Source organism: Gossypium arboreum, chromosome 8 (assembly GCF_025698485.1).
Source record: "Gossypium arboreum isolate Shixiya-1 chromosome 8, ASM2569848v2, whole genome shotgun sequence".
NCBI classification, from domain to species: domain Eukaryota; kingdom Viridiplantae; phylum Streptophyta; class Magnoliopsida; order Malvales; family Malvaceae; genus Gossypium; species Gossypium arboreum.
The window spans coordinates 105,398,028-105,411,004 of record NC_069077.1 but is presented as its reverse complement, the minus strand read 5'-3'; the positions used below and the strand labels follow the sequence as shown (position 1 = coordinate 105,411,004).

The following is a 12,977-nucleotide window of genomic DNA, read 5'->3' as shown; positions in this document are numbered from 1 at the left end:
ATATCATCCTTTAAATGAGCCTATGAGGCCCAAAACATGCATTAAAAGTGGCTTGGGACTAAACTGAGAACTTCAGCAAAGTTTTCCAACACTTAGAAAATTTTTCACTAAAATAGGGAAAATTTTTCACTAAAATAGGGGTCACACGCCCTTATGGGCAGGCCGTGTGGTCACACTCGCCTGTGTCCCTAACCCGTGTAACTTTCTATTTATGACATCATCAATAAATTGTAGTCACACGCCCATGTGCTTAAGCCATGTGGGCAATTTAATTTTCAGAATTTTTCATAAAATAGATGCAGACTTCACACACCCTGGGCACATGCCCATGTCCCTGGGTCGTGTCCTTCACATGGCTTAGACACATGGCCGTGTCTCTGCCCGTATAGCCAATTCAAAAGTAAAAATTCAAGATGCAGGGGACACAAGGCCGGATCACACACCCATAGGGCAAGCCATGTGTTACACACGGCCTAGAAACATGCCCGTGTGTTTACCCGTGTGGACAAAAAAATAAGGCTATTTACCAGTCCATTTACCACCCTTACTTGCACCAACCTACGCAACATCAAGCAACACAAATCCGAATATATTCATACAACCAATTCAGCCATGAACAAGATATCAATGTATCATTTACATGCAACCATCTACCACATACAAACATCACCTACTTATCAACTCAATCTATGCAAATTCACACATCCATGAAAACATCATCATATGCACACCATGAAAACATCACCTACTTATCAACTAACCCTAATGTACATCATAACTTACTCAATCATACCACATTGAGCGTTCATCCTATATCGAGCTCATTAAGCATTAGTTCTATGTACTTACCAGTATCAACTTGCAACTTACCATTGTCTTCCATAACATATCATAATCTTTCATAACTTTAACATGGCCGTTAAGTTATCGTTGAACCACTTGGAATACTAAAGGATACTCGGGATATCTCACACACATAGTATCATACCAATGCGATATCTCAGATATGGTCTTACATGGGATCTCATATCGATGCCATATCCAAGATACGGTCTTACACGTAATCTCAACTAACCCTAATGTCATGACATTTGTATCCTAACTATTCCTAAGGTTCAACCGGGATATTTCTCACTTGTCATCCATTGTCGATTTCCTCCCAAGAGTCAATCATAAATTCATACAATATTAAGGTATTTAAAACATAAATAAAAAATTCATTATTTACATACGAACTTACCTCGGTACCAAAAATAGGACAAATGGATTTAATCATCAAACACCTTATTCTTTCCCCGATCAAGGTCCGAACTTCGTTTTTATTGATCTATAATAGAAAATTTATCTTATTCATTATTTAGCTTACTCAATTTAGTCCAAAAATCATACTATGGAAAAATTACATTTTTGCCCTTAAACTTTGACATATTTACAAATTAGTCCCTAGGCTAATGACTAATAAAATGAAATGCACTCAATTTCTTTGTTACCCAAGCCTAGCCGAACCATAAACATGCTTATATCAGCCCACATTTTTCATCAAATTATATTTTTACTACTCATTTTACATCTTTTTACAAATAGGTCCTTTCTAGGTATTTTCATGAAAAATCACTTAGGAAAAGTTGTTTATTACACATCAAACTTCCATTTTCTACAATTAAACATAAAAAAACATGCATGTCACACATGGTTAAATTTTTAAACATGAACCCTACTTCAAAACAATGGTAGAAATGGAAAGATCGGGTGAATACGACTTCAAAAACGTAAAGAGCATTAAAAACGGGGCTAGAATGCACTTACTATCAAGCTTGAAAGTTGAAGAAAACCCTAGCTATGGTGTCTTGAGAATTTTGGTCTAGGTAGGAGAATATGGACACAATTTAGGCTTTATTTTCCCTTTTTATTCTTTTATTTACCAAATGACCAAAATGTCATTTTTGCCAAACTTTAAAATTTTACCTTACCATGTTCATTTTTGTCCACTAACTTAAAAAACGGTCTAATTACCAACTAAAGACTCTAATTTAAAATCTCATAGCAATTGGACACCTTTAACATGTAGAACTCAACTTTTGCACTTTTTACGATTTAGTCCTTTTGACTAAATTGAGTGCTCAAATGTCAAAAATTTTGAACGAAATTTTCACGAAATCATTCGATGAAAATGTATACCATAAAAATGAAATAATAATAAATTTTTCTATGTCATATTTGTGGTCCCGAAACTACTATTTCGACTAGCCCCAAAATCGAGCTGTTACATCACGGTACATGAAACGTGACTTTGTGATGAATTTATGGTGTTGCCTTCGATGCAAGGTGAATTGAATTGGTAGATCGTGGTACATGAATAATGGTTATGTAGCCTCTAGTAAGGTAGGTACATTGCAAACCAGTCTAGCGAGCATGGCAAATGAAACAAAAGGAATGATTAATCTCTGAACATGGACCACAGTTTTGGCTAACACAAAGAAGGTTGTCTGGATGAATAAATAGTGTATATGCCAAAAAGCTTAATCTGTCATGAATTTTTGCAAGTTTTGTCTTTGCAAGTTTTGTCTTTGCTAGTGGGTGAACTGTATTTATCGCTGAGGAGGAAAGGTTTATTCACTTACCTAACATATAGTTATCCTAGTGTCAGCTCTAGAACTCACTAAGTTTTATTAACTTGCTCTGTTTACCTTTTCTTCTCAAGACCAACCAAGAAGTAGGAAGACTTTAAGAACTCTATCAATAAACATCATTTGCTATGAGAATTCTGATGTTTGGTACTATGCATGATAGACATGAAGGGGGATGATTTCACCAATTTATTATTTTCGAAGAACTATTATTTTGTAACTGAACTCTTATATGCACTCAATCGTAATGTTCTTTAGTTTTTATTTTTGGAAAAAACATTTATAATCTGATATGTTTTGGCCCACTAAATGTGAGTGTTTAATATTATTACCTTACTTATACCTAGTTTAATAGTTAAAACTTGAGTATTTGTCGAATGCGTCTCTGAAAAGAAGAGATTTTCTTTTGGTTGTAACACGTAAATCCTAGACCTTCCACAGGGGATGAGTTTAGGATGTTACACCAAAAATGGTGAAATTTTTTAGGCTTGAAATTTGACTACTTTGATTACATCCTCTTCCAAGAGCATTCATTCTCGACATTCTTGTATGAAAGTAAGGTAAGTATGGAAAAGAAAAGGAGATAGGATTACCTTGAAGGAGTTTGAAATTGGAGAAGATAAAGGTAGAAAGAGGAAACATAAAAGTTAGGAAATCTAAAGAGTTTAACAAAAGTGTTTAAAAAAAGGCTAAAGCCTCTATTTTATAGAGATGAACGTGCTCAAGAAGTTACTTTGGATACTATTTGAATTCTTCAATACAAGCTTGACATCTGTCAAAAGGTTATGAGTACCACATACGAGTTTGAGTGTTTAACCTCCAAAATTTTGGTGTTGTCCAGAGAAACAATTTGATGACATTTTCTTATGAAGAGTTTGAGGGGTAAGCCAATGAGAGGAAATACTAAAGTATGTGTAAGGGAATTTGTATCGTCACTGAATTTGTTTGGTATGTATAGCCAATTTTATCCCTATGTTCGAAGCTCTTAGAGGGATGAAAAATTTTGAGGATGAAATTTTGTTAAGGGGAAGAGAGTTGTAACACCCAATACTAGAAGGTACAAGGCTTGGCGAATAGCCTTAAGGTATTAAGATTGGCGGATTGGTATTCGCCCAACTACATTTTAGGCATATAGAGTGGGCAGATATAGTTATGTGTTTCAGTTAATGAAAATGCAATGTTAGACTACTATGTCAATTGGAATAAGATAGTGACCAAGTAAAATAGTGTTGAGAGTATGAGTTCATGTTAGAAAGATAATGTGCCTTTAATCGTGATATTGTGCAAATTATGTTACAAAGTAAGCTAGTTAGGAACTAACTAAATATAAACCAAAATAGTTAAAAGATGAAGGGGTACTCAAGTAGGTTTCTTAGAAGTTGTGGACTTTTAGATAAAGCAATACAGTAAAAGGTCATACTTGTAAAGTTCCAATAGGGACTTAGATTATATTAATGGATATTCAAGAATTGGATAAGGGAGTTCTCTTCTTTCTTCTTCTAGAGTATTGTTATTTGAGGCTTCAGAAGTAAAAAGGTATTTCTTTGAGTTGAAGATAAAATTTTGGATTATAAGGATGATTCTCCATGTCAAGGTAAGTTTTATGGCTTCATATGTTATAAAAGATTAAGCTTTTAAGAAGGAATAAACCGTAAGATAAATAAGTAAGACTTTTTATGTGGGTTAGTTGGGTTAGAGATGATGACAAGGTTATTTGAAATGAGTTTAAATGGTGATTTTCTATTTCAAAAGGTAATGGTTGTTGCAATCCATTTTTTGATGTTTGATCTAAGGTTTAAACTGTTATATGTGGTTGTCAGATGAGTCTCTAAGCTGAATCTTGTATGTATTTTGTGCATTCAAGATGTCTTTGTAAAAAGTGATCAAACTAAAAATCTGAAACTAAGAAAGTATGGTATGATGATAATGCTTGATATGAGTGTTTGATGAGTTTGCATGAATAGTTAGTGTGAAATTTGACGCATTTCAGTAAGTGATATGAACCCTGAAGTTATAGTATGGTTGTATGAGTATGTCTGGGAACATGGGCTAAGATGTGTACGTTACTCAGTTTATGATGATAAATCAAAGTAATGAGTCAAAAAGGGTGTCAATGCATGAAAATTTTGACAAGTGAGTCTATGTGTGTTCACTGTAGTGGAGTCTAAAGGGGTCCATTGGGACTAAAAACACGATCTCTAAAAGGAAAAGTTCATGGTCGTGGCACCATATTGTGTAAGACCATAGTTGGGCTATAGCATCTGTAACACCCCGAATCCGTGACCGTCACCGGAGTTGAACACGAGGTGTTACCGGGCTTACTTCACTTATTTCCCCCTTTATATTTTTTTTTGTTCCAGGCAGGCTAGCAAACTGCGTCACTATCACCTTAAAAATCATATCTCGAGTTCCAGAACTCAAAAACCAGTTCCATAAATTTTTCCTGAAACTAGACACATAATTCCATTTACACATTTTTTTTCTAGAATTTTTGGTCGAGCCAATTAGTACAGTTTATTAGTTAAAGTCTCCCCTGTTTTAGAGTTCGACTACACTGACCTTTGCGCATTACGACTTGGATATCTTCCTGTACAGGGCTCCAACACTTATGCCATTTGTTTCTAAAGAAACTAGACTCACAAAGAAATCTTTACATATAGCGCATAACTTCTAATTCTCTCTGGTTAATTATAGTGAATTTTCAAAGTCGGAACAGAGGATCCAGAAACTGTCCTAGCCCTGTTTCGCGAAAACTTGAATCTCTCTTAAAATCCGACTCATGTGACCGTTTCGTTTTTTCCATATGAAAGTAGATTCATCAAGGTTCAATTACATAATTTATTCACTATTTAATTCCACTTCTACTATTTTTAGTGATTTTTCAATCTCACATCACTGCTGCTGTCAGCATCTGTTACTAAAGCAAACAATGCCTATTTCATAATTCTTCCATGACCTAACTAAAAATTCATCATACATAACACAAATTATGACCACCTTATCAAAATTAAGATTTCTAAGACTCGCGACTATAGGTTTTAGAACCACACTCAACCGTTCAACAAAACAAAAGAGCCTATACATGCCAAATGTTCTCCTAGATCGACTAAGAAGACAATACCAAAAGATTGCTAGCCGGTGTGATGACTTCGATGACGGTTCCGAGCACGCAAAAAGAGACGAGTCCAAGAGACCTAAAATAGGTGACAAGCAAACACCGAATGAGTATATAACTCAGTAAGTCATAAGCATTCCACAATCATCCATTAACAAAATTATCACAAAGTGAAACAATGAAACGAGGCTAAGTACTCCATCCATACCGAACTATACCATAGTCCCTTGAACCTTTCGGTTCAATCTCATACCAATTCACCCAATGACATTTCATATACTATTCAATAGGGTAATTGAGGCATTTCCATACATCAACTCATTTTCGCCACAATCATGCAAATAAATGAACTTTCATCTATTCCACGATGCCTTATTTACGTGACTGCAATTGTAATCATCACATAGATTTAAAACTTACCAAGCTCAACCCCGAGCATGAACATAGCGCCTATTCGCCATGAGCTCAAGGTACTTACTCTTTCCGCTGTCCATGATCAACTCAATAAAGTCACACCCTCCATATGAATAATCGATCGAAGATATGTATTGAGTTCGCACACATAGTGCGTAATAATCGATCACGCACACTTAGTGCCATGTGATTTAAGCTCGCACACATAGTGCCATATAATTTAAGCTCGCACACTTAGTGCCATACATTTCAAGCTTGCACACTTAGTGCCAATCTCGTCACCATGCACACTTATTGCCCGCACACTTAGTGCCGAAACCAAACACTCTACACATTCACTACCTTTTTACATTCAACAATGTCATCATTCCATACACATACATTTTCATATACATTTCGTTTTATTGAACGTAATCGCATAGATATCATGCTCATTTAAATCGGCATCAAACATATGCTTAATGACTTACCTTGTGTTGGGTAAAATAAATTCCAAGTCGGCTACTCGATGACCTTCGTTTTCCCCTTGTTGGATGCCTCTCCTTTAGGATCTTGAGCTTAAACAATTAAATTAACCCATTCAACCACTTTGTAAAATATTTGTATCAAACATTAAAATTTCATTTCATAGGATACACATGACAAATTCTTATCCTTCTACCCCATGCTTTTGAACTATTTGGTTCACAACCTTAGGCTATCACCCTATTGCCAACTATCCTAATCAAGGATAGTATCACAAGTGTGTACACCCATATGGCCGAATGTGCAAGATTAAATTCAACACCACCTATGTGCTTAATTAGGTGGCCGAATATACATGTCTATGTTGGGGCCGATTGTGTACTTAATACATTCTACAATATGGTTACTTGTGTTGACTAAATACCATATTGTTTCAAGTCCAAAACTCGGCTAATGCACATATATACACTAGTACTCAATTACTAATAATTGCACTTCACCTTAATAGCTAGCTTAGCAAACCTTGATTTAACATATAATTGTTCATAACACAATTTAAGCATACTCTTAATTCATCAATTCCAAACACATACATTACTCAATAATGTTCAAAATTATATTCGGCCTTAGCACACAACTTGCTAGCCGATTCTTCTCCATCTAGCAACTAATGCACATATGAGCTCACTTGTTAGACTCCACTTCATTTAACAACAACCATATTATACTAAACTTTCTTCTAAGGCCGAATCCATGTACCATCTTTAATACTCATACCAAGAATTTTATACTAAAAATTGGCAAACACCATTTACATGAACATTTAACTAACTCAAACTTCACCCATCCACCATTATTTCTTAAAACACAAGACAACAATCATTTTCCTCAATTTTCTTCCTTGGCCGATTACCCAATATCACCACACAATCAAGATTTTGACATGGCTAAGTAGGAAACTTAGTAGCTAGCTTAAAGTATGCTAACCTTTCAAGAACCAACATGAACTCACTTACCTTAATTCAAGCTCAAGGGTGACCAAACCTTCTCTTCCTTTCTTCTTCAATTCGGCCAAGCATGTTCAAGAATGAACACTTTTTTTGGTTTTTCCTTCTTCAACTCACGGCAATGGGGAGGCATCCACACACTTTTTTTTTTGCTATCATCATTTTCCTTTTTCCATTTCTTTATTACTAGCTTTTATTTTATTGTTTCCTACATACCTCACTAACATAACATGTTTGAGACATGTTTCCACCCATAGCATGGCCGCCACCATGCTTCAATTTGGCTAATTTGACATGCAAGGACAAACACTTTCCCACATGTATTAATAGGCCATTTTAACACTTGCCTAGCATATTTCTAAATTGTCTCACATAAGTCCCTACTAATAAATTTCACATTCACTGACCAAATCAAAGTATGGATCTATCACACAAGGATTTACGCACATCATAATCACAGAATATAACCTTTAATTATTTATAAGACCCGACTTCGTGGTCCCGAAACCACTTTCCGACTAGGGTCAATTTAGGGCTGTCACAGCATTATTTGGAAAAGAACTAAAGAAAGGTGATTACCCAAAGGGGGTGCGTGACCTGGGATGGTGAGGGATAAACCTCACGAAATGTGAGTCTAGACGAATTCCTATAGTAAACACACCATAAAAATGAAGCCTTTGTGGCAATTTATGAAAATGAAGTATTTGTGGTAAATCTATGAAAAAGAAAGCCTTTGTGGCGATCTATCATAAAGAAGTGTTTGTGACACCCTCAAAAGAATAACCCTTGTGGAAACCATCCGAAGGAAACACCTCTGTGGTGGACCCTGAGAGAAAGAAATGGTATTCTCAGCGAACTCTGAAGAAACGATTGTTGTAACAGCCTGATTTTGGGCCTAGTCGAAATAGTGGTTTCAGGGCCACAAATTTCACATAGTAAAATTCATTTTATTATATTTATATGGTCTACGATTCTATGGAATTGTTTTGTGAAAATTTCGTCTGGGAATTTTGACGTTCGGGCACTCAATTTAGTTAAAAGGACTAAATTGTAAAAACTGCAAAACTTGAGTTCTATATGCTAGAGGTGTCCAATTGTTATGAAATTTTAAATTGGAGGTCCTTAAATGGTAATTAGACCATTGGTTAAATTGTTGGACAAAAATGGACATGAAATAGGTGAAATAGAATATTTTTAAGTTAGGGGCATTTTGGTTATTTAGTAATTAAATGATTAAATAAACAAAATAAAAGCCAAATTTTGGTCATATTCAACCCATTGGTCGAAAGTTTGAAGACCACCGTGGCTAGGGTTTTGTTCAAGATTTCCAAGCTCCATAGTAAGTCCGTTCTTGCCCCATTTTTAATGATTTTCACGTTTTTGAAATCCTCGTAACAAGATCTACCTATCTCTACCATTTATTTGAGCTAGGGTTCATGTTCAAAAATTTACCCATGTTGTCATGCATGTATTTTGATTTTTAATGGAGGAATATGTAAGTTTGATGTGTGATAAACATCTTTTACTAAGTGATTTTTGGTAAAAATGCCTAAAAGGACTAATTTGTAAAAGTTATGAAATATGTCATAAAAATGTCATAAAATAAAAAATGTCGGTTTCTATAGTTATAAAAAGGTTTCGGGTAGGCTTAAAGAACAAAGAAATTGAATGAAAATCATTTTACAAGCTTAGGGGCAAAAGTGTAAATATGATCAAGTTTAAGGGCGAAAACATAATTTTACCATAATATGATTTTTTGGTCACAATGAATAATGTGACTAATAAATAAGCTAAATGTGATATTTTAGATCAAGGAAAATGAGGTTTGAACCTAGAATATGGGAAAAACGCATATTTGATAGTTAGGACTTTTTCACCATTTTTGGTATCGAGGTAAGTTCATATGCGAGTAATGCAATATGTACTCTATTTTAAATACTTAAATATTGCGTGTATGGTAAGTTCATATGCGATGTTATGTCATATTTCTATTACTTTGATATCAAGTGAATTTTAATGCTTTATTACTATTATGAGTATGCATTGATCATTCCATGAGAAAATGATGGATGCTATGCATATTGAGATCGACATTACGAACAAGTCTAACAGTGATGCTGTAACACCCCAAAAATCTCGAACTTTTTTTTTATAATGGTTTTGATAAAAGGTGTGCTCAATATTCCTAGTCAAGTTTTATTTATGGGATAATAGGCGTTGGTTAAGTTTAGAGTTTGAACTTTGGGGTGAAGGAAATTATAGTCTAATAATTAAAAGAACCTTGATGGCAAGTAGTTTGGGTTTTAAATAAACAAAGGAGGAATTGGACACAAGAAGCCTTGTGTTGGAGTGGCAAGTAGCGTCACATGTGGGGCTTAGAGGTGGCGTCACATGCATGGCAAGGAGGTTTGGGGTTTGAATCCCTCCTTGCTCAAAAGAAGGATATATTTTTGCTCAATAAATGGCCAGTAGTGGCAATGGATGTGAACTCTAAAGGGAGTGATAAGAGGAGAAATTTAAGGAAGGGATTAAGGAGTTATAAGCGAGAAAAGTTAAGAGATGAGGGGTGCAGAGAAGTGGAGCCGAATAGGGAATTTGGGGATAGGTAGATTTAGGCTATAGTATATATAAGTGCCGATTTTGGGGATTCTAGGGTAATGCTGAAATTGCTTCTTTTCCTTTAGCTGGATTCCTCATTTTTTTTTTTTGTGTTGCCTAAACACTTTTCTCTCTAAATGCTCAGAAGTTGAATTCCTCGTTCCTTGCTTGCCGATTTTCCATTCTTTCTCTTCTCAAATTCTCTTTTGATTCACCTTTGGTTTTAGCCAATTCCTTCTTCTCTTCTTCTTATTTGTGATCAAGGAAGGTCTTTATTATTTATTTTATTGCCTCGATGACGTAGGCAAAATTTGCTGAACCTCGTTAAAATTTTGGTGTTCTTTATTGTTTATTTTTGCATATTTTGTGTGTGTGATTGTAGTGATTTATTGTGCTATTAAATTAAGATAGAGGGATATTCTGGTTAGGAAAGACCTGGTACTTAAGTGATCCTTATGATGCACCTCTCTCTCCTGGGAATTAAACTTAGTATAATTTTTCAGTACAATAATTTTAATCTTTTACATGCTTCCGCGCAACAAATCCCTTCTCAATATATATAGAGAGAGGAAAATATAATAGGGATCATATGTTTTTTATCTCGAAATCAGGACACCCACGATTAATAGAAGTGATTAATCCTTTTGCTCAAATACTCTTTAAAAAGATAAACGGATGATCACAAAATATTTTTCATTCTCATGAGCAATGGTCGAATTCCCGATCTCGTGAATTAGGGACGAAATGAGTAACCATCACATCACGTCTCATGGATAGAGATGACAAGTTCAGAATTTAGCCTGCACTCCTTACCTCCTATATGATATAGCTATGTCGACACTCAAATGGCATACATATTAACAACATTACTATAATGTTCACATCAAATTCGTATATATATATATATATATATATTTCTATTGAGTACCTTAATATACTTGTTCACTAGTTTTCGGAAAACTTGTTAGCTTTAATGAAGTAGTGAGATAGCATCGTGAGAACAAATTTTCGAAAATATTGAACAAGTATAGTGAAGTACCCCTTAGAATTGGAATATTGAACCATATCAATATGGCCTTTCGCCAATATAATTACCCGGCGGATCATAATTGCAAGTCATGAACACATCTCCAGTGTCGCAAACCACTCGAGCGCAGCCAATTCGTCGGGTATTCTTCCAAACAATTTGGGTGTAGTGGCCGCACATCTGTCCCTCCTGGCACGAGTTGGTTGCATAGTCGTAATATTTTTCTTCCTCGGACCAGGCACTCACTGCATCACTGGGCCTCCACGCCGAGCCACTGCCCCAGTATATGTTCTCTCCCAGCTTGAAATCTCCTTCTGGAAACGAATGCTGTAGCTTGCAGTCTGCTTTCCTTTGAAGTGCCCACCATCGGGCATATTTCTCAAGCTGGAAATCCCAAAACAAGAGTGGCTCCCATTTGGTTGCCCTCACCAAATTGTGAGTGAATAGGAACTCTAGTGACTCTCCAATACAACCCCAACACTGTTGCTTGGAGACTCGGTATATTGTTTCATTGTCGGGTATTTTGGCATGAGTTCCAAGAGAGGTTGCTAAAACGTTGTCTATAGTGAGACTGCATAATACAAGGAAGAGAAACAGAAATTTTGGTTTCATTCTCTCTTGGTAAAGGCAGCAAAACAGGAGAGTGAGAGATGGTTGAAATCTTAGTCAGTCTTGTGGTTTGGCTCTGATTTTCGAGGATCAGTATATTCCTTTTATATGAATTCTTAGATGGGTTGTCCTATTTTTTGTTAGATTTTAAAAAGAAAACCAAAACAAATTGCGTAAGTATTCTGCAGATCACAAGCTCCAATAAATTGATATTAGATTTATTCGAAAATAAAGGGTGCCATAAATATAATAATAATAATATAAAACTATATATTTACATTTTATTGTTGAATTGGACAAGCAATGCAATAAAATGTGACTGGTGGCAGTGATTGGCATGCAATAATTTACGGTTGAAGTTTGTCTCGTGAGCAAAGGAAAAGTTGTGCCCGTGAACTTTTGTTGTTTGTATTATGGGACAATGTAATTCTACATTAAGGGCGAGAATTTTTGTTGACACGAGTTACCAACCGGACATTCACTCCACAAATTCGGTTTTCATATATCATATATATTCTTGTCCAGAAATTTTGCCTCTAGAACTTTCAGATTTGAAATTTGATGGCACGAAATCTTATGTCTAATTTTATAGCATTTTACAATGAAATTTGAATTTTTTTCTCTCATATAAAATTAATTCTCTTTCATATCATATATGCATTATATAATATAACAAACATAGGTTATATACTCCCTCACTTGTTGCATTTATTTTTATTTTATCTAATATTTATTAATTAAAATATATTATAAATTTATATGTATGATAAATTTAAAATATAACTAATTTTAATAAATATTTTAAATCTTAAAAGAGTATAAAATATTAAATAAATACCTATAATGAGACGTATTACTAAATAATTAAAATAAAATATGGTTGTGATTCCAAAAAAATATTAAATGAATCTATGCAATGTAGGTATGTTAATAAAATATTCGTTACTAATTTTTGTCACTAAATTAATAAAATATGGCTGTGACTCCATTATGGCTATGACAAAATTGCAATAAATATGATTATGTTTAAAATTTTAAATTTATTATAAAAAACTTAAATTTGAAATTTAATGAAACCTAAATGATTGTGTTTTAATTTAAAATTTTTAAACGTA

At 34.6% G+C, this 12,977-nt stretch overlaps 1 protein-coding gene across 1 annotated transcript; it reads right to left on the bottom strand.

The window, feature by feature from the left end:
- Positions 1-10,695: 10,695 nt before the first annotated feature.
- LOC108464814 (pathogenesis-related protein PR-1) lies at positions 10,696-12,054 on the bottom strand. The gene has a single exon (XM_017765087.2). The coding sequence runs from the start codon at positions 11,863-11,865 to the stop codon at positions 11,293-11,295; it is 573 nt and encodes a 190-aa protein (XP_017620576.1). The 5' UTR covers positions 11,866-12,054; the 3' UTR covers positions 10,696-11,292.
- Between the last annotated feature and the right edge of the window lie 923 nt (positions 12,055-12,977).